General features: G+C 30.7%; 2 protein-coding genes across 3 annotated transcripts; both read right to left on the reverse strand.

Annotated features, from left to right (window-relative positions):
- Positions 1 to 5,562: 5,562 nt before the first annotated feature.
- LOC145195943 (mRNA export factor GLE1-like) lies at positions 5,563 to 12,893 on the reverse strand. Of its 2 annotated transcripts, XM_090068764.1 has the most exons (4): positions 12,638 to 12,893; positions 7,687 to 8,130; positions 6,403 to 7,269; positions 5,563 to 6,276 (listed from the first exon to the last, which is right to left on the reverse strand). In XM_090068764.1, exons 1-4 carry the CDS (start codon positions 12,791 to 12,793, stop codon positions 5,596 to 5,598), a joined length of 2,148 nt encoding a protein of 715 aa, XP_089924890.1. In that variant the 5' UTR covers positions 12,794 to 12,893; the 3' UTR covers positions 5,563 to 5,595. The 2 variants fall into 2 exon arrangements, with proteins under 2 accessions (XP_089924890.1, XP_089924891.1); XM_090068765.1 differs by lacking the exon at positions 12,638 to 12,893 and having other exon boundaries at positions 6,403 to 7,304; positions 7,687 to 7,811.
- Positions 12,894 to 13,274: 381 nt separating this feature from the next.
- On the reverse strand, positions 13,275 to 18,355 carry LOC145195942 (nucleoporin NUP35-like). The gene is made up of 3 exons (XM_090068766.1): positions 18,070 to 18,355; positions 14,110 to 14,394; positions 13,275 to 14,010 (listed from the first exon to the last, which is right to left on the reverse strand). The coding sequence occupies exons 1-3, from the start codon at positions 18,305 to 18,307 to the stop codon at positions 13,538 to 13,540; spliced, it is 996 nt and encodes a 331-aa protein (XP_089924892.1). The 5' UTR covers positions 18,308 to 18,355; the 3' UTR covers positions 13,275 to 13,537.
- Positions 18,356 to 23,574: the final 5,219 nt, after the last annotated feature.

The raw sequence follows: 23,574 nt of genomic DNA on the forward strand, positions 1-23,574 counted from the left end.
TCGATAAATAACTTTGTAAAATTGTCTAAATTCTTGAATTTGGTCCAAGGTTTGACGTTTTATATGAAAATAGACCAAAAAGTATTGTTTTGTCGTAAATTTCGGTACTTGCCACAGTCTCTATTGATTGTCTTTTAAAGTAGCTTAAGGAAACAGATTCTTTTTCAAATTCTCTTTTTTTAAAATACAAGCGCAGTTGATGTGTCATCATTAATAAATGACAAGTAGGACGGTGGTAATGAGTTTTGCAACAGTAAGACTAAGCTGATACTGAAAGTAAACATAATATTGTTTATATGACCACAGGCGTTTTTATGACCTGATAAGTAACGGTCTGCGTATCGTTTCATTTCAATATCATTATCATACCGATTTGATATTGTTATAAAAATTTTAACCGGTATTGTAGTTAGTTTAATTCTCGGTATATACCGGAACTCTCGTCATTCCGATGATTTTTTTTCTTCCGATATCATATTGGAATGATAACGATATGGAAATGAAACGATACGAAGACCCTTACTAATAAGCAAAATAACTAGTAGTGTACATATGTGCAGAAAATCGTTAATGGGGATTGGGAAATTTTATTTTAAATAAATACTTTTTGTTGTTAATTATTTTACAATAATTATTCAAACAATTTGTACATTTACCAGGAGCGTTAAAGGACCTAATGGTATAACTTTTTTTTAACATCCTAGAGTCACATTCTGCTTTGCTTACAACATTTTAAAGTTCCTTAACTTATTCGAAGTTTGCGTTTTAAAAATTACTTTAGTTTAAAACCACTATTGATTATTTGATGTTGATTTTAAGAAAAAATAAAGGTAGACGCTAAGAACAAGATTTATTTCAAAATAATGTATAATTAAATTATCATAATTACCCAAATTTATTTAAAATGCTTGAGTATTTACGTGAAAATATGGCCAGTTTAAAAGCAAAATAAAATTTTTAACAATTCCTTTTTTTTTTTTTTCATTGAGAGAAAAGGTACAAAACTTAAAGCCTGTCGTTGGTTAAGACAACATTTTCTTAAAGATTTTTTCTGTGTTATAGATCCAACAAATTTTATTGATCAGTATTGAAAAAGTTATTAACATCTTTAAGCTCTTGAAAAAGGTCATCCCTAAAAAGTGCTTTGACTAAAACAACAATAATTATATTTAATACTTCATAATGCTTTACGCAACATTCTCTATTTCAAACGGAGAATTCCAATTTGAACAATAACAATAATATATATTAACTAAATGTCTAACTTCACAAAAATTTCGCAAGAAAATGTGAAGCAAGTTTTTAAAGTTTTTAATGCCGGTAGCCGTTTTATTTAAACTGATAACTATTTTTGTTTTTCTTATATTTTATTGCGTCATTTCAGGCTGGAAAAACAAACCTAACTAGTAAAAAATTTGCTTCACTGCGGAAGCGCGAGTTAGATATCTTGTTAATATATATCATTTGAGAATAACTCATTCTGCCATTATGAAGGACAAACAAGTTCGAAAAAAAAAACAAACAAACAACTAAAAACAAATACCTCTGCTATATCACTAGATATTTCACAATAATTTTTTAGTTTTATTTAGATCTAAAACAAAAGTACAGTGAAGAAATTTGTTTTATAAACTGTATTGATACATATTTTCTTAAGAACGATTTTTCTGATAATATTGAGAGATCCAAACCTACCTTGGTACGATGGACTATTTTTTATTAACTTCTCTTACAAAATCAACTAAAAACATTTTCAAAACTTATAAACAAACTATATTTCACCTGAAACAAAATGATTCACTGTAAATACAAAAATGAAAAGTCAAAAGTTTATTAGGAAGGAGCCAGTTAAAATAAGGAAACCGAATTTCCCTCGTCCTTTTTTACGATTTCCTCTCAATAATAACACTTCAGCGAAGAGAAATCCAAAGTTTCAAGTCTCTTGCATATATAGTTTCTGAAATATCGGATCTCAAAGTTGAAAGTGAACCGAAAAAATGCACTTTTTGCCACAAAAACACACTTTACCTCAAATCAATTATTGACAGTTTAGTGTAAGTATGAAAAGTATAGAAATTATTATTTTTCTTTTGGCGCAAACCTAACACGTAGCGAAAACATCAAAAAAGCTTTCAAATTTGTTTATAAAAATTTTCACATCCAGTGGAAAAATCTCAGTGGAAAACAAGAACTCGATTTTATAAATTTGATTAATTAGGCATAATCAAGTTTGTAAAATCAAGGGCAATTACAACTAAAAATGGTCGAATTTTATTCCAAAGTCACGGAATTCGAATCATGGTTTGGGAATTGGTTCGGTGTAGACTTTAACACTGAAGAGTTCATCGAACAAGATCAGAACGTTGTTTCATCCTCTGCATTATCAACGAAACCTGGACAACCTTCAGAACCCTTTTCGGACCTAAGCAAAAAAAAAGAGACATCGTACCATTGATAACGAAGAATTTGGTCCAAATGCAGACACTAATCGAGAAGGTTTTGCTAATAGTTAGGCGTCCGGTATATAATAGACGTGGCCTTAACCTTATTAAAGTTATGGAGCACATTTTAAACAACTAAGAAAGTTCTACAAAAATGTTCGCTAAATTAACTAATCAACGAGGAATGATATCAGCCGTAGAGGCTTTTTAATGTTTTTCTCGAAACCGTCTGAATAGATCTGGTTATAAAATAAAACTTCATTAAACACCTTCAAAGAGATAAGGAGATAATTCTTGCTTTAAAAAGCATTGTATAGTAAGAAATGAGTGAACAACACCAGTGAAAGATGAACTTTTGAATCGCAATTTCGTACTTGTTTCGTTCAACTGTACTAAGTAGAACATTCCTCACCTGAATTATTGGAATATCATTGATATAGAATAGTCCAATCTGTGGAGCAGCACCAAACTTAATGAATGATACGGAAAAATTTGAAGGATTTATATCAAACGAAGATGCATTATATTACGGTATATCTCCACTTCATGCATGGATACGGTTTTACAATTGCCTCTTGTATTTTGCATATAAAATGGATACAAACAATGGAAGGTTACAATACCATCAAAAGAGATCAACAAACAAAAAGCAAATAACAGTTTGGAGTAAGCGATAATTAACCAATATCGCAAATCCTCAGCTTTCAACTAGCGTGCTATATATATAGGCTGTATCGTAAATTGTACAGTTGATATAAAATTCCAGCAACTATACATAAAGTTCTCGCTAACGCCGGAGAAATAAATATTAATTCACCAGCACTTCTTATTACATTAGTCAGGAGCGGGTCCAGGAATTTGTAACTGTGTGGCCAAATTTTATTTTTACGGTTGAAATTTCGATAAAACATCGATATTTTAATATATTTTCACAGTACTTATTGATTGAATAAAACGTTGGTAACGTATAACAAGAACAGTTGTGGCCATGGCAGAAATCTCTATAGCCAAAATCCGTAAATTACGGCAGACATTAAAATTTTTAGGGATATTCCTTAAGCGAAAAAACCCAAAACTAACGTGGCTGCCGTTAAAGTTAAACTATACTGCCACAATGGCCACCCCTTGGATCCGCGCCTGTTACTAGACAATAGAAAGTCAACATAAACAGTTAAAAAATATTGAACCCATTATGGTAACGAACAAGAGTAGACATCTTACATGTCTTATTGAACTGATGAGTAGGTCTGTACATAGATTAGTAGTTCATACATAGATTAGAGCTACTCATCAGTGCAATTAGAATGACAAAAATATAATAGAAAAGAGTGGCTTTAGATTATCCTGTCATACTGAAATACTTCATGGTATTCGAAGAATCAGGACACTGCTCAACAAACGATACCAATTGTGATAATGTATTAGAGGAACTTATGAAAGATGTTGATGAAATTTAAGAAGATTTTATTTGTAATGATATTAAAATAGAATAATGTTTACGCAGTTCTTCAATTACTATAATGTTTATGCAGTTCTTCAATTATTATAATTATGTTAACAACTGTTTTGTAAAACAACGTTTTCTGTTTGTAATGGTATTTTATAAACAAGCATTTTAAAAAATTGTCTAATAAAAATGTGAAACTTAAATTACTATTTAGTTCAAAATATTTTCAAGATTTTATACTTAGGAAAATGGTCCAGTATGCATCAATTCGTTTTGCTTAACGTTCCTTCGAAAAAACTTGCAAGGTTTTTTCGAAGGAACGTTATACTTGGATAAAAACTTGCAAGATTAATCAGCTTTTTTGGTAGGCAAAAAAGCTGATTAATCATTTTGCGATTAGATTTTAATTTAATTAATTAGCGGCCAGATTGCTGTGGGTCTGGTGTAGTAAGAGGTTTTTTTTTTTCACCTTTCTTTCACTCCCTAGCAAAAAATCTCAAATCAAGTTTTTACTATCGTTATGAGTTTTTTTCTCCCTAGTAACATCAGCATTAATAAAAATAACATAAAAATATTTTAACTCGTGAATACATAATTAAAAGAACTTGTGAATGCATAATAAAAAATGGACTAGATTTTTAACTGTTAATAATAACATCAAAGTGGATTCCAGTTAGGATGTCTAGTAACATGGATTTAATTTTTTAAACCTAAAATTGCATGGGTAGGTTATTTGTTTTATTTTCGCCCCATATTTACTGTATACTTGGATATGCGTTACATAAATGAAGCATATCTAATTGTCTCCGCGTCAGTTGTTCATGTAATTACTTTCAGAAAAATGCTTCTTAATTGTCATATTAATCGTCATATAATTTTCATACTTAAATCGCCAGTTATTTCCTCGTGTATTTCCTTACATATATGGGTAGCAACTTTATCTCTAATTGACTTGTGTAAATCTTCATTGCCAGTTATGATAAAAGAAACAGCCCTAAAAAGATGCTACGGGCACATTTCGTTTCTATGGTCCAGATTTTACGATCTTTGCACTATTTTAATCTCCTTTCTACATCAAAAGATTTTTTGGATTTTTAACAGCAGAATACTTATTTTATACTTAATTTGTATTTTTCTTGAAGTACTCAATTAAATAAAAGATTCGTTCCTGGAAATGTTAAAGCGAGTGGCTATTTTTTGTAACTGGTTCTAGGATTAATTTTTACATCTTTAAAAAATACTCTATTATCATGAGTAGTAATTGCCTAAGGCCTATTGGATCTTGGCTTTTCTGGAGACAAATAATTTTTTTTTCGGTTAATATAAAATTTTAAAATTTCTGAAACATTTTTCTGAAAATCCAACTGAAAACCTGCAATTTTTCTATCACTTTTAGTTCCTTCTGTTAAGAAAGCGAAAAATATAAAAGCATTTTATAAAGACTTTTACTAACCATTTATCATTTTATAAAGACTTTCACAAATCTAAGGTTTATTACATTATTTTACAAAGACTTAACTAGATTTTAACACCTTTAATCCATTCACTGAAATGACTGAAAGAATTATTATCTAGCGGAAGGAAACGTTTTCATTTAAAATTATTCGAAGATTTTGTCAAAGGTGTGTTAAATACTGACCAGTCTATAACTCCTTATAAAAATAACAAAAAATCTTCTTAAAAAGTTTTTATTTCAAAATAGTAAACTTAATGCCTATTCCACCATTGTTTTGACAAGAGACCTTCAGGTTCTTTGATCCTTCCTTCTTTAATACAAACTTTTAAAAACATTTCTAACCGCATTACAGCCGGTTTTCCCTCGCTAGGGGTCACTTTAAGGATTTTAGGCATATAGCTGTCACATAAAATCAATAGCAATTTTTGAAACTGTTTTCCAAACCGTTTCATCATGGCATGCCCAGCAACTTCTAAAAAATCATAAACAATAACCGCACTTACAGAGGGTCGTGGTTCTAAACTTAAAAAACGAGTAAACCAAACCCAGGCATATTCAAGTCCATGCGGATGAGGTCTATCTCCAAGATGAGGAGGTACGTCTGTTTGGACGATAGCTGCATATAATCGTACTATGCCAGATATTTTTCTTAAGTATTTGTCTTCGTCTTCTACTTTTCCTGCCTCTACCTCGTAGCCAATTAATTTATGATATTCAAGGGGGTCCATATTTTTTGTAAAAGGTATATAAAAAGGTACTAGATAAGGACAATTGTTATAGAAATGAGCAAGAATAAACTGACCACAGTCTGGGAAAAGCGTCCAAATACCCACAGCTATCACTGCAATTGGAAAAACCGTCTGGTAATTTGAAGCTATTTGCGTTGCACCCTGAAGAACTAGTTTCTTTGCCAATAGGTTCTTGCATAAAAGCTAAACAAGTAACTCATACAGTCAAACTCGTAAAACCACGAATTATATATGTATAAGTATTATTATACACATACATATAGTAGTATGAAGTGGAAAATTAAACAAAATCATGTTAAATAAACTTACCAAAGCATTTGGATCAGACTTAGTATCAACTGCTTTATTACCAACCTCTACGGACTGTTCAGTAAGCAGTGCAAACAATTTTAATAATTTTCCCAACAGATGTTTGGAGCTTTCATCGGATATCGCATTTATAGTGGTATTCACTACTTTATATAAGTCAAACTTATAAGACTTCTTTTCTTTTATAGTGGATTTATCTAAGGGTTCACACTGTTTTTCAACTTGCGATAGAAGACGCTTTAAACGTAAATACCCTTCGAACGCCAATTCATCAGAAAAATAACTAATATTCTGCAAAACTACAGATTTAATAGAGCCTAATTCAAGTGGAAAATCTAAACTAATATTGTCTTTACTATTAACAATACTTGATTGTACAATGGTTTGTTCAGAACTATTTAGTGCTTGAGATGTGGAAATCAAAGCATCACTAACAGGAGTGATAACAACGTCATCAACCTTTTCTTTATTCTTTTTCTTCTCGTTTTCGTTCTCAAGCTGGGTCTTTACTTTTTCATTTTCACATGCTTTAAGAAGTTTTTCCAAGGTGCTTAATAATTCTGAAGCCTGTTTAGTTTTGGTGTCTAAACCTGTTCCATCACCATTTACTCCCTCGTCAATGGTTTTTAAAAGTTGCGCATAAAATTTACAAACTTGACCATATAATATAGTAATATTCTGAGGCAAGTCACCTGCATCCTTGTATTCTCGAAACAAAGTAACAACTTGGTTCTTCATTTCTTCAGCAGGGTCCATAAATTTACTAAGTTCTATTTTTTGATCCTTGATTTTTCTGTTAATTTCTTCTTTGCGTTTTAATGCAAGCTGAATCTTCGTTTGCTCTTCTTCAGCCTGCTTTCTTTTTTTCTAAAGCATAAAACAATGTCTTTGGTCTCTACTCCCTAACAAATAACAATAGGATATATTGTAATACCAGTAACAACAAACATTGGATCTTTAATACAAATTTATAATCACATAAAAATGTTGAACACACAAAAATGTTGAACATAAAAAAAGCTTTTATTGATGAGCCCTGAAAGTAAGGCCTTAAAGTGACAAATTGAACAACTATCTGGACTGATATTTAGGAAGAAGGTGTTTTAAGGTACTGGCTTTACAATGTTTGCACTTTCTACATTTAACAGTAATAAATAATTTAGATGATTGTTTAAGATAATTTAATGTTCTCTCTTTTTTTTTTTTTACTGATAATTTATAAAAAGAAAGAGAACAAAAAAAAGAATTTAAAATAAAAATTAAATTATCTGACTAAAAACCTACTTGAACCATCAGATCTCTTTGCATCTTCATATGTTGGAACTTTTGCATTTCCTGAGATGAGATTTGATTAAGTTCACTTTCTTCTGCACTTAGTAAAGAAGTTTCATAATCAAGCTTCATTTCTAAATTCCTCTCAATATTTTCCAAACATTCCTCATAGTCCTGCTGAATTTCAATCATTTTGAGTTTTATATGTTCAACTCTATCTTTACTCTTTTTAAAAAGAGGCTCTTTATATTCTTGCTCAATCTTTATTTCAAGTAGTATACTTGCATGATTTTTTTTTTTTTCAATATATGAATATTTGTTTGGTAGGATAATTTTTTTACTATCAGATGTGGTTTTATATTGATGACGAACTTCATTAATTACAGAATTTCTTGCTTCAATAGATTGTTTTTCATGAAACTCATTGGATTCTTTTCGATCTGAGGAAAAATAGTTCTAAAAAAAAAACAACAAAACAAAATTAGAGAGCCTTTAAAAAAACAAAAACACTGCTTTTTTAGGAGACCATACAACCTTTAGCAAAGATTCCAAATCTTTAGTAAAGATTCCAAATATAATATACTATAGTTAAAAAGAATAACAATCTGTTATAAATATGATAACTGTAATTAAAGATAAAAACAATGTGTTAAAAAAAATAAAAATATGATAACTATAATTAAAGATTAAAGCAACATGTTACAAAAAATAAAAATTCTTAACATAAAAATGCTAGAAATAAAAATTCTTAATATAAAAATTAGTGATGTGCCGGAACCAGTTTATGCCGAGTCTCCGATTCCGGGTACCCGGCTGAAAAACCGGTTCCGATTCCGGGTACCCGGCACCGAGTCCATTTTTTAAAAAGTTGGAATACAAACCTGTGAAATCTCTAGCGATGAACTATTCACACAAAATACGCTTTTTACGCTAACTAACCAAAAGTTATGTGGCGGAACTACCATTTAGCAAAACCTCGCAATGCAGGGTGAGGGGCCTGAGTTGTAGGGGCCTAAATTTTTTTAAAAGTTGTGCAACAGTTTTTTAATAACTATACTTAGTTTAAAATCATTTTTCTCTCCTGTTGGTTCGGGCCTAAATAATATTTTGTATGGAAGGGGGCAAAATTTGAAGTTCCGCCACTGAAAGTTTTATTAGGGAAATTAAAAGATTAAGAGAGACAAAGAATTGCAAAAAAAGGTAGACTTTCTCAACTGTAGTGTGATTAAAATAAAACAAATTTAAACAAATAAAAAAAACTTAAACAACACTTATTTGCTGTATCTTATTTTAATTGTTTTATTAACTTTAGATTGTAATGAACAAACATTAGGTATTCTCCGTTATCTGCTTTTAGTCTGCTCCTTGTTGCTTCGTATATGTCCCCACCAGCACTAAATAACCTTTCACTTTCTATTGATGACGGAGGTGCTGTAAGATATTTTAATGCCATCTTTTTAAGTTTTTCAAATTGCATTCCACATTTACTCCACCACAAAAACGGACAACCTGTATTTTCTAAAAGAGGCAGAGATAAATAGTTGTCTATTTCTTGAGTAATTGCAGACCTTAATACTGTTTGCTTCTTAATTATGTCAGCAACTTCAATATCTATTAGTTCTCTTTCTGCCTCGGAACGTTTTTCACTCTGCTTTCTTCCAGTTCTCATAAAAGCTACATCTTTAAAACAATCATTAATGCTAATGAATCCAGTAGAGGCTGGAGCTTTTACTATTGGAACATCGTCGGAGTCAGAGTCAACAACATCTTGCGCTCCTTGCATTTCTTTCCATGCTTCTTCAACCCACTCTATAATAACATTTTCATCTGCATGTTGATAAAGTAATTTATATCGTGGATCCAAAAATGTTGATACACATAACATTTTATTAAGCAAAAATTTTTCAAGTCTTTTGGTAACAGATTTTATTAGTTCATCAATCATCGTCATAATCCCAGCGTATTTATCACTTGATGAAGCTTTTTGTAATAAAACTTTTAATGCAAGAACAGATGGTATAATTATTGCGCAAGTTTCGTCCCTCCTACCACATTTTTTTGTTAAGTTTTCAAATGGAGCAAGAATGTAAACAAGTTTTTCGACTATTCCCCATTGATAATTAATAGGAAGTTTAATTTCATCAAACTCTGCTGCATAAGTGGCCAAAGGAACTTTTTGTTCAAACGTTCTTTGTAGCATTTCAAATGAACTGTTCCAGCAGGTTGGAACATCTTGTTTCATTTTGTGAGGTTCAGTACTTAATTGCTGCTGAATTGATTTTAATTTTGCACATGCTATTGGTGAATGATTAAAATGGGTCGTTATTCCTCTGCATAAAGTTAAAATTTCCTTGATGGTTGTTTGGCTAAATATAGAGTCATGAATACATAGCTGCAAAGTATGGATAAAGCATGGAATTGATGTCATTCCAATGTTTTTTACTGCAGCCTTCATATTGCTTGCATTATCGGTAACAATAAGATGAATTTTGCTTAGCGGGATTTTAAAAGATTCTAAACCTTTTTGTAAATACTCTTTTATATGAACACCTGTGTGATTTTCCGGAAAATGAATTACTCGAAGAACAGCAGTTTCTTGGGAAAATTTAGTTGGATCTATCCAATGTCCAGTAATGCTTAAGAATGCGATTTTCACAGTATCCGCTGTCCAGATATCTGTCGTCAAAGACAAATAGTTTGTTGCGGAGATTTTTATTTTTATATCTTCAAACAGTTCATCATACATGCTAGGGATTACGTTTTGGCTGAAATATGTTCTACATGGTAATTTGTAATTGGGGTAAGCATCTTTAATCAGTTCATTAAATCCTGTATCTTCAACAATAGAAAATGGCTGAATATCCAATGTGATAAGTTTGCCTATTATTTTATGGATTCGAATAGATCTGTGGTCATCAATATTCCATAATTTTTTTTTGTTTAAAGCATGAATAATGTTAATTTGTACTGTATTGGTGGTAGAAGCAACTGAGGTTTCAGAAATAGACGGAAATGATTGAACCTTTTTTTTTCCCGCAAGTTCAAACTCTTTGGAGTGCTTTAAACGCAAATGTTTTACCATTGCTGTAGTTCCATAAGACTTTAAAGATTTTCCTCCTCTCGTAACTAAACTATCACATAGTTTGCACTTGCTCATATGAGGAGTCGTGCTTATATCAAAAAACTTCCATGCTATACTTTTTTTATTCATAATTTTTCTTTCAAATAAAATTTCTATAAAGATAATGAAAGTACGTTTGATATCATATGTTTTCGATTATTTTATATAAAACGATAATTTTTTTAATACGCTCGAAATGCTCTACAAATGAAAAGCGCTATCAGCATTCGAAAGAAGAAAAATTATCTTGTGTTCTAACAGAATAAAAAGAAGCTATTAAATATTTTTTAACCCCATTCATTTTATTCGTATTCTCAAATTATTTTATTTAGCGTTACAGTTTTTGTATTCGTATAAATTTTTTTGCAAAAATATATTAAAAAATATTTTAAGTGAGATTGTTTTAAGTTAATAGAACTTTGTGGTTATCAACTACATAACGCTCTTAGAATTATATCAAGAAGTTTATTGGTTGAAGTTTATTGGTAGAAACTAAAAGAAAAATCATTTTAAGATAAAAAAGAAGATACCCGGTGCCGGGTACTGCAACAAGTGGCCGATACCGGGTACCCGGTAAAACAGCCGATTTGCCGGGTCCTCGGGTCCGAACCGGGTACCCGGCACATCTCTAATAAAAATACAAAAAAAAAATTTCCTAATATAAAAATACAAAGATAATTTTAATTAATAAAAAAAATACCAAACATAAACCTGTGAATTTGTAGTTACATTAAACAATAATGATAGTAAACATAAACTTATTTGTCATTGAAAATAAACTTATTTGAAATTGTCTTTTTTAATGGTAAAAGTCTATTGTAAAGATGTTTAATTGCTTGATGGCAAAATAATTTCTTTACACACACAAGTTTTTTTTTAAAAGTTATGAACAATTTTTTCAAAAAAAAAAATTATCTTTTCAGCTTACTTTTATGAGTTGAATAATTAGAAAATTCTTCAGAGGTTGCTTTTTACTATTAAAAGATTTTGTTAAAAAATGCATTAGAGTTTTTTCTATCAAAGTGAACAGAAAATATAAAACTCTTTGTTTAGAAAACTGGCTCAGATACCTTTGTATTTCATAACCTAAGGAACTTTAAGTGGAAGCAGTGTGGTTTTTTCACAGAAAAGTAGAGACATACCTTTGAAAATCTTGAAAACTATTTTCATATGATAATCCATTGTTATGAAAAATATACTTCCTATTTTTCAACATCATTTAATCAAGGAACCAAACATGCTAAATATCTGGCCACTATGTAACACTGCAAAATGTCAATTAATAAATATTATAATGCAAAAATGTCAAAAACACAGCAAAATTTCAATAAGTGTTACAAACAACAACAACAACAAAAAACACAACTGCATTTTTTTTTACACTAAATCCAACTCTTTTATACTTAATCATTAAATTAGAATGATATAAAAATATTTATAAAGTAAACAATTGTGTTATGGGTCAGATCATTATATTTTAACCATAATAAAAATCACTACTTTTAAAACAGAAATATGCAGAAAATAGTTCTAGAAAAAATGAGTCACTTGTTGAAAGTTAGAAAAAAGTTATAAGGCTTTAAAGTTGTCTATTTTTACCATTTGAGAAACCGGGGGGAGCCATCCAAGAGTGTTTAATTTCTAAACCACTTCACTTTGAACTCTGAAATTAAGGCTATAATTTCTAAACCGCTGCACTTGGAACTCTGAAATTGCAAATTTAACAAATTTACATAATGAAGATAATGATATGTAAAAATCAGGAAAATCAGAGATGGTGCCCCACAGGTCAATGGTTGAAATAAAATGATCTGACCTTATAGAAAAGTTTTATTAACTGACCTCAAACTGTTTAGCTGATAAGTTTGGTTCTTTTACTGCAAGCAATACTTGTAATGAAGGAGAAGCTGTGTTTATGACTGGTATACTTGAAGAATAAATAAGCTTCCCTTTTGAAGTGTTTCTCAAAATAGAGACTACACTATTTACATCTGTCATTTTTTTTTTTTGTTATTATTTTATCTGATGAGGGTCAAAAATTTTGAAAATAGTGATAAACAACTTTTTACAATAATCCATGTTAATAAATATTGATTTATTTAAAAAATCATAATAAAACATAAATGTAAAAGATTTACATAAGGCTGACAACAACAGGTGAAATGATTTAAGATTTGTTTACTATGAGAAATTTAAAATAATTTCATTTTGCACTTTGTGAGTGATGCAGTACCAAAGTATATAAAGCATGGGTATCAATCCATGCATTAAAACTTAAAGTTTTAAATTTTAATGCTGCAAAGCACTATGGTATAATAACAAAAGTAATTTCATAAAGTAAATCTAAGTAAAAGGAATCTGTTTTAGTATAGAGATTGAGATTTTTTATTTAACAAAAGTAAACATATCTTTTTTAAAATAAAACATCTGAAGTTTATGTGTATAGCATATTTTGAAACAGTACTAAAAAGTAGAGGTATCTTTTAGAAACATGCAATATATTTATTTTAAAACAACAATTCAACAAAAAAGTGACTATATGTTAGAAGTAATCATAAGAAAAAAATAATAAAAAAGCATAGGAAGATCTATGTTTTATCATTTCTCAAGGCTCTCTAATTTTTGTCAAGATAAAATAAGTTTAATCAAAAACCATTTTAATATTCTCCGCAAACATTTTTAGATTTTTTAAACAACTTAGTAAAAAAAAAAAAACATTTACTATCTATCCATAAAATTTGTTTACCACCCAAATACATAATCTAATGCTTTTGACATAACAGAGTCTTTTTTCTGTGGAGTATTATCTTTTGCAAAAACATCGGTTGTAGATGTTCTGCTAGCATTTCTAGATGAGAGCGGTCGCATAGTGCTTGGCTTATTATTTATAAACCGGTTTGGTGTATTAGTTGATAGATTCAAAGAGCTCACAGATGTTATGTCAGCATCATTACTTATCTGCTTCTTAACACATGGAAGTACACCAATCATAATCCGCTGAGCAAACTGTTTACCATTTTTACTAAGTGCTTTTTTTGCCTGTATACGTGTTTGGTACTTTATATGAAGCCAGTTTCCAATATTGTGCATTTCATATTTCTCAATAGTACCATACTGAGAAAACTCTTGTAAAATATATGAAGAAGCTGTAGGTGGAAAACCAAAAACTGTGACAGCAGTATCATCAACAATATCATCACTGTTTATTATATCTTCTAAAATTCCAAAAGAACAAAACAAATTATACTTCAAAATATGGTTTATACTATGAATAAAATATTATAAAAACATAAAACATTAAGCCTTTGAACAACCTTGAGTATAGAAAGGATCAATTTGTGCAGGAGACTGTGGTATAACATCTTGTGAGACAGCAAACAAACTTTTGTTAAATGATTGATTTGTTGGTGTTGAAAATATTTCAGTAGGAGATTGTAGTACTCTATGAGAAGATTCTGTCTCCATAAGATCCTCTGGTGACCCACTTAAAGGAGTAAACAAACTTTCGGTAGGTGGGGCACCCTCTTTTATTAGTGAATGCCTTAAGTGGGTTTGTTGCTGTTGATATTTATGAAGATCAGGAGAAGAAAAAGAGAAACCTTTAAATAAATATACAGAAATATATATACATATTTAATAGTTAACACACAAAACCACACATATATACAGAGTTGGCATTAAAAAACCAGCTCAAAAAAACCTGCCTAAAAAATCCACCAGTAAGTGGGTTTATTAGAGTTTCTTACTATAGAAAACTGTTCTCACCCTCAAACTTTAAAAGGTGTCTTTTTGCAAGCTTATACAATAATATATTTAAAAAAAAGGATTCTTTGGGATAAATCAAGTCTATTGTTTTTCAATAATTCATTTTTTTCATAAAGGATATATGTTGTTTAAACGCCTCCTCTGAACTCATCTTGATTGTCCAGATGAATGCAAATGTTGAGAACTACCTCTGAAGGCTGAAGTGGCAAAACAGCAGTGCAGGGATGCCAACAATTCACAAAACTTTGATAAATTCTCACTGTGAGAGACACAAGCTGACTTCTCTTTTACAACCGACTACCATTGGAATGGGGTAAGGTTTTAAAGAACATTTCCAGGTCCTTGAGAATTAACTTATACAATAAGATAATGAATTTCAAATCTTTTTTTACCAGCCACTCTTTGGGTGAGTTCAATAGCAAATATATCTTTTCCATACGCTGTTTTTATGTCAACAATTGCTTTATTGAGGATTGTGAAGCAGTAATCCACAGCTTTTTTTCTCTGCTCCAGAATCAATGAAGTTGTGCAAAAAACTGTGTAGACAAAGATCATTCTGAAGAGTTGACCACTCATCTTAACCAATAACCAGTGTGGTTTTGTTCTCAATAAAGATATTATATACTCCATCTAGCAACTGTTCTCCTAATATCTTGCAATTTGGGGGAACATATCCAGGATGCAGAAATGAGAAAAGTTTTTGAATTCTGGAACCTTAACTGAATTGATAGGTAGATGATCTGACAATAAAATTGTTTAGGTTAGATTTCAGCTTACTTGCCTGAGTTGGGTTGGAAGAAGAACTTTCAGAAACCAATACACTCAACAGATCTGAAGCATTAAAAACAACACTAATACTGGTCATTGAGTTTCTAAGAATAAATTCTAGTTCATAATAATTGTCCTTCCTTGTTTTGCATTTTTAAAGAAGTGCATGAAAAACCCCCATTTTATTACTGATCTTCAGTTCACATGTAACTGTAATTTCCAAATGACAATATTTTGCTTAATTATGCCAAAGAAAGTTTTTTCCAATCTTACATGTATGGGTTATCATGTGCTTCAAGATAACACCAACACAAACACCAAATGTAGTCCCTCATCATGTTTTCATCAGACTATACTTGGTACCAATGTTCAAAGTCCAGTATATCCTGGTCACTCCCCTTCCTTTTATGTCTAAGCCAACATATATGACTGGAACTTTTCAAGATGAGCGTCAAGGATATGAACTTTCTAGGAGACATTTTGCACCTCATTAGAGCAATACTACCTATGAGACGTTGTAGTTTTTATCCAAAAAGTAATTACTCACAGCAACATAACTGCCCCAAGGCCCATTCTGTGATCTTAACAGCTTCATGACATTACACTCTATGATCTTCCTTATTTGTGGTTCAACAAAAATACTAGCTAGAATTTAGGTATTTGAAAGCTGCCATCTTCTTTTTGTGAGACCAACACCTTTCAAAGGACTATAAGAGGTTACCATTTGACACTCTTCTTCCCTTAAGAGAACTCAGCCAGTCTGCTATGGTCAGTCCTTTGCAGTAATGTACCTTAAACAATTCCACAGTCAAAAGAAACAGGAAAAATTTGTTAACATGTCTTGAAAGTTCATCAGGAATGACATTATTTTGAAGCCTCCAATGACTTATCTATAGTTGTCATACTTTAAGGCACTATGCAACATTTTCACATTGCTATAATATTTTTTCAACTGCATAGAAAGGGCTATGAGGAAGACACAGGAACTTGATTCCATTATTAAGCAGCATGGCTTTGAGTTCCTGCATGAATTGTCTATGAATAAGAACTGTTTATTCAGATTACAGCTGATTCCTATATTCTCAGTTCTGTTGAAATTTGGAGAAGCCCATCTTGCTCACTAAAAAAAATTTGAAAATGTTTTGTGATGCTTTCTTTGATCTGAGACATTCATCGAATAAATTCCACTGCTTATGATTAAAAATGTAAGAGCCTCAACATTTGAAAACCAAGGTCTCTAACTACATCATTGATGTCTTTCTAGTTGGGGAAATATGACTTTCTATCATCATCTGCATTTGTAAAACTCAATTCCAGATCCGCATTATCTCCCACTCTCTCTGACTTACTGATCTCTCCTCAAGATGGTTTATTGCTATTTGGAGTGTGGTGCCACGGTGATGAAGGATGCATTACAAATTGTTTTACTATTTTAAAATTTGCAAAAATAGTAGTCCATTATTAAAGGTCATCCTTTTTTTTAAAATAGCAAGTGACTTGGAGTGCAACTCCCTCACTTAATTCTCATTTTGTTTATCTGATATCATACCTGCTTTATGAGACATAAATTAATCTTTTATGCAAATATCAACAAGTAATTGTTGATCTTTTTGGCATGATGTGCATCTAATTTTTGAAGAAAAAAACAAATTATTGAGTGAGAATATGCTCTCCAAATTTTATCAGTCTGCTATAGTGTTAGATGTTCTCCAAGTTTTATCAGTCTGCTAAAGTGCTGATAAACCAGTTATAAAATGTAGGATTTTGTTAACACTTTGTCAATCTACGTGATATGGCTCCATAACTCATTTCAATGTGAAATTTTGTGTGGTGTATAGATCATAGCTGTCTTAGAATAAATAGATTTTCATCAAAACAATGGACTCCTTCATTTCTCATTAGTCTCCTTTTAAAAAAGAGAAGATTATACAGCAATATTAAAACCAGAAATAGTTCAAGTGGTTCCCTAGTATTAGGTTTGGTAGATGCATTCAAATCATTAATCATTATGCACAATTTAACTTAAAAACTTGCTGTTCTTTTTAAAATTTGCTGCACAGAAAAACATGTTATAGTTACAGTAAAATGACCAATTTCTATAACTGATACAGATGCATACTTATTTGAATAATTTTATATGAAACTAGCAATAGAAGAAAAATTATACAAAAATAATTGATTGTAAAAGCCTTAACCAATTAACCAAATAACCAATTAATCAGAGTTGATATTTTCTGGGATTCAAGAGCCTTGAGAGTAGAATCTTTCAAATCTTAAAAAAAAAATCCAAAACTCTTTCTAAATTCTGGAAGAAAAAAACATTCCAACCGTTTCTATTCTAATATTCTGTAATCAAGCTGCATTAAATTATTTCTTTAAAGATAGATATTCTTAAAAACTGCTTTTAATCAAAGAAAACTAGCAATTTTCAAACAATATCTAAGTAATTTTTAAAAATGCGCACTTGAAAAAAGTTTTTAATTTAGGTTACTTTATTTTAAAAGGATAGCTACATTGATCTACAAAAAATTCAAATCTATAATTACTATCCAAATCTAGCAAAATACCGTGAAGTTCAAAATTATGCTTTATCGCAAGTTCGTTTGCTCAAACATAAGTTTGAAATTTATCTTTTTTTTTTTTTTTTAAATGATTTCTTATTGCTGATTATTCTTGGAAGAAATAACGATTTAAATATACTTTTAAAAAAATAAGAAAACATGATGAAGTTAAAGAATTACCTTGCCCTGAGCCTGATGAAGTTGTTGCAGGAATAAATCTTTGATTATTAGAAAAGCCTCCACTATTACTCAGGGAACTACCTGTTTGTGGTGAGTTTCCAAATAAATACCCAGGAAGATAAGGACTACTTGGAACACTGTTGCGATTACCAAGTTGGGTGTTAGGTGAATTGTATACATAGTTCTTTTGCTGATTTTGATTATAAAATGACTGCATTTGTAGTGGGGTTGCAGTCATTGTTAAAGTAGACAAGCTTTAAAAATTTTATTTTGTACAAATAATTCTAATGAAAAAAAAAATTAAAAATTAAAAAAAAAAAAAAAAGAAAACTATTTCTGCTACTGCTGATAGTAGTAATATAAAAGCTATTCCAATGATCACTTATATCATATATTCACATTATAGAAAGTATGTTAGTTCAGTCTCCCCTCATTTTAAGTTTTTCCTCTCCTGTTTTACAGAAAATGAAGTCACCCTTTTGTGTCAACCCATGATTTTCAACCAAACTTAACTATAAGAATAGGAAAAATAACAAGAATAATGGAGTTTTTTCTTTATCTAGTTTATTAATCATTTAAAAACTAGATAGTGAATAGCTGAGAGCACAAATCAGACAAAAAAAAAAAAAAAAACAACAAAAGATATAAAGTACACTTATGAACTAAGTTTAAAATGAGTATAAATTTAAAAAAAGTTGACTCATTCCTGTTTACATTTTGCAGACTATCAAAAATGTAAATGAAAATTAAAGTGAACTTAAAGCTTATTAAATAAATTATAAGTATAATGCACGTAAATTTTCTGTTTTAACATAACATTTCCCCCTGTTTTCCCTAAACCATTCTGTAGTTGTAATGCACATTGAAAATCTTAGCTATTAATATTGGACAATAACCAATCTACTGCACATCTACTGCTATCAACTGCAGGTATGACATTAGGTTCTGTCATTAGTCGTTCTATTCGTCACGATACCAACTAATCAAACTTACCGCTTCGCAGTAGCCCTGAACTATAGCTTTAGAGAGTAAAACTAATCGAAAATCCAATTTGCATCTAAAAAGCAATAGAGCATCACGGAAATTGCGTAAATCCCGATATGAGAAATAGTTTACAAAGGTGACTCCGATATGATACGATGGTGAGGAACGGTATCACATCGGAGGTGCGATGTAGTCGAGGCCGATGCGGAGAATTTCACGCACTCTCTGATATATTTCGAGATTTACGCATCATCATCGTACGATATTTTCGCGTAATTTCACAATAAATCGTATTTACAGTAGTAACCAGACTAGTCTATGGATAGACTTACAACACAGACATAGACAATTCTGTATGTTGTAATGGACACAACAAATGTTTAATTTTTTGTCCTTGTTGTGTCTATCAAATTTTTGATGGTGTCCTAAGATTGCTCAGTTAAAAAATAATTTTCACTTCATAAGTCTACAAAGCATAATTTTTTGTCTATTTGGTGTCTATGATTTTGTCTAAATTTACTTGATTTCATAAAACCAGAAATATTGATTTTTGCCAATAAAATCTAAATTACCCAAAAAATCCCTTAGAAACAAAAAAGAAAATATACGATACATTATATTTGAATTTTATTTCATGGTAAAAATGACTTTTATGGTGACAAATTTAAAGTGGTGACAAATTTTAGGACGGAATATGACAATAATGTTTATACAAATAGTTGATTTTCCAAAATTTAGATCCAATCATAGTCAGATTCACAGTCTGAGGATAGAATGTTAAGAAAAATCCCAAACTGGAGAGGGCATTTTAAAAATAAATTTTCACGCACATTCACTGTGAACTGAAAAACAACTGAACTGAGTAATTAATGAACTTCAATTGAGCACAAAATAGTCCATTTTGAGGTTTTTAAATAGACATTAACTTTTTAATCAACAGCACACGCTGGACAAAAAATTAAAAAATGAACTTCTGTTAGAAAAATTGTATTTTTAATTTTGTGCTCGTTTTCAGTTTTTGAAACGATGCTGCAGTGAAAATTTAATTACTCGTTATAAGTCCAAATTATATATGAAATAGATCTTCTATACCTCATTAAAAAATCGAGATTGTTCATTTAGTGTCCGTTTTTAAAATGATTGTCTAGAAAGACAAACATTTTTTATAGACAATTCATTTTTGATAGTTGTAATTAAAATTGTTGCAATTAGTGCTTTGTCGAAGTCTATTTTTGTCCTTTTATAATAAGGCCATTAGAGATTGTCTGGTTGCTAATTTACAGTGTAAACTAGTAATATTGTGATATTTCCGATGTATTTATCTATAATTACGAGGTTTTTGTAGAGACCGCCGATTCGTTACTGTTTATCGGTTTGCGGATTGTGCACCGAATTAACTATGCTAAACGGTTCAAATTACTTACGGATTGATTTGATCCGAAAATAATTTATCGGAAAAAAATTCGTTAAAATTTTTTCGGATTTTTTTTTCGGATTGTAATCCGATTCGATACTTTCGGATCGGATTGCAATTCGAAAAACTTTTTTCGAATTGGAATCCGAACCGAAATTATTTTTACGGATTTATACGGGTTCAGAATAAAAAATCCTTTTGAAATAAGATTCATTTTTATTTATTTATAATATTCAAATATACAATGAAACGAAATGATTTCCTTGTTAAGAAATAAAAAAGTCAAAATCACACTGAAAGTTAATCATTTTCCAAATTCATTTCCTGGCCACACAATGTCTTGAATTTTACTGAGTTGCTTAGTGTTTTCTTTCATATATACTAACATCTCAACCTTTGAGATTGAAAGATTGGTTCTTCTAGAGCTGTATATATTCCCTGCTGTTGAGAAAACTCTTTCAGATGTTGATGATGCAGCAGGTATACAGAGGTTTTTTCTGGCTAGCCTTGACATTATTGGGTAAATATACTGGTTTTGTTTCCAGAATTCCAGTACATTTGTATTTGCTAGAACTGGTTTTGAATTCAAATACCCCTCAATTTCAGCAGAAATGGCTTTCTTGGTGCTTGTTTCACCTCCAGGATTAATGTAACCTGCACCAAACACTTTCTTCCTCAGTTGTTCAGTGAAATCAAAGTCGTCATCATCTTCATCATCCAACATTGAAGGGGAAGGAGTGCTTTGGCTGGCCAAAATTTCTTTTCTTGACAGTTCTTTCATAGCTTTCTTTCCTGCAGTTTTGACTACTTCAAATTTTCCCCCCTCATCCACAAAGCACATGCTCTTCCTGTTAGGATTTATAAAATGAGCAATAGAGAATTCAATATTCATCAACTCCCCTTCGAATCTTTTGTTTAGATCTTTATTGAATTAGTGAGCAAGCTCTAATGACACCTCGGTTTTTGGCTTGACACAAGCCTTATATTTTGCCTTGTTTTCCTCCACCTTGTTGAAGAATTCTCAAATATTAGATAGCTTAGGCATCTGAAAAGAAGAAAAAAATGAAATAAAATAAAAATGGAATAAATCAGATTGAGTTTTTCCTTTATATTTGTCTTAATAAAAAATGATATTTTTGAGGCATGCATAAAGCTTTCAATAAAAGAACTAATTATTTAAAGGTTATTTGCCTTAATTGTTGAAATGAACGTAACAACTTTTCAAACTAGTTTTTATCTCTATTTTTATTTCTACTAATATTTAAGTAGAAGAAACATAACAATATAAATTTTATAGGACCAATCCACTAATTGAAGCAATCCGCAAAGCGAAATAATTCGCAAAGGAATTTGATCCACAAAAAAAAAAAAAAAAACCGCAAAAATTTAGCTTGAAATATTCTTAACTTTTAAATCAAAATAAGATAATAATGGCTTACCGTAATAAATGTAAGTAAAGAATAGTAGACTTGATCTGTTGAACGAATTGTTGTAGGTTAAGATTTCCAAATAGGACTGATTGAAAATAAAAAAGAAATCCACTATTTATAGGACGCGCATATAATAAAAATGTAATTTTTTTGAACCACACCATTTAATGGTGACGCGAACGGAACGCGATTCGTATAATTCGCTAAGCGAATTAAAGTTAAATTGATTCGTAAAAGTTTTTCGGATTAATAATCCGAACAGCAAAGAGAATCCGCAAAAAAAAAATTCGCTAGTGGTTCGTAAATTAGTTTTCGGATTGTTAATCCGAAAAATTTTTACGAACTGACTGTTTTAATCCGCAAAATAAGTCGGATTGGCTTTTTGCGGATTTTACGAATCGAATCGGCGGTGCCTAGGTTTTCGCAAATCATCGTAAAATATCAGAAAATAAAAAGATGAAATCTTTTTTTTTTTTTTTTTTACATTTTATTTACATTTCGCAAACCATCACAAACCATTGTAAACATCAGAATATTTTCTTTTTTCATTTAATTTTTGTATTACAAAATTACAAAAATTTATCAAATAATTAATTCAGATGATTCAGATGTTGATTCAGATGATGAGTTTTCACCACTGTGGCTGTCATATATTTCATCTGGTACATTAGTTTACTTGACGCATCATATACATGAAATGATGGATTTCTTCTTAATTGAAGGTTTAAAACTTTTAACTTTTTTTCTGGCTGTTGGATATGAAGTAGTCTGAGTGTAAGGCCTTTTTTTGGCTAGTGTGAAAGTGGTTTTTTTTAACCCAGAACCTCCAGCTTGAGGTTCTTGTGATGATGCTCTTGGGGTTGATGGTAACTGTGTTTCAGCCTGAGTTTCAGTGGTTTCAGGTATTTCAACTGTTGTAGGTGGAGCACCAGGCTCATCATTACAATTTTTGACCCAGTACTTAATATTTGCTTTGACCTGTGAATAATTCTCTTTAATAAAAACTAACATTTTTAGTGTTTCTGGTTTAATACATTCCCCTTTGGCACTTATAATATTGCCACCTGTAGAAAACATTCTTTTTGATGAAGCTGATGTTACTGGTATACACAGATGGTCTCTTGCAACAGCTGACAGCAATAGAAATTCCTTTTCATGCTCCTTCCACCATTTTAAGGAATTCACATTATAACTTTGTGCTGGCAAGTCCATGTATTTAATTATTTCAGTTTCCAGTGGGGGACATTTCAGCTTTGATTGTGAAGTTTTCAACAATTCTTGCTCCTGAATGATGTCAAACAATTCATCAATTTCAGCTTTATCCAAAGTTTCACTATTTTTCACGGTCATCTCGGCTTCACGGGCAGCATAGAATTCAAGTGTTGTTGGATGATTTTCCACCAAAAAATTTGTCATTTCTAACAATTTGTCTGTGTCTTTTGTGATAAGTTTGACACCAACACCTCTTTTAGATGGGTTGAAAAAGTTTCCATAGTTGTAATATTTATAGTTTATACCTTTTTCTGGTAGGCGAGTTTCTAATTCTGATTGGAAGTTTTTTAAAAGAGGAACAAGAACTGATGAAACCCAATGTCCTTTTTTCACTTCATTGGCACAATACTGATGCAAACACAGAACATCATGTTGAATTTTATCAATTGTTGTTTGTGTGTCGGA

Source organism: Hydra viridissima, unplaced genomic scaffold, assembly GCF_058129835.1.
Source record: "Hydra viridissima isolate aposymbiotic clone 2 unplaced genomic scaffold, HvirCarnegie_v1 scaffold_12, whole genome shotgun sequence".
NCBI lineage: Eukaryota > Metazoa > Cnidaria > Hydrozoa > Anthoathecata > Hydridae > Hydra > Hydra viridissima.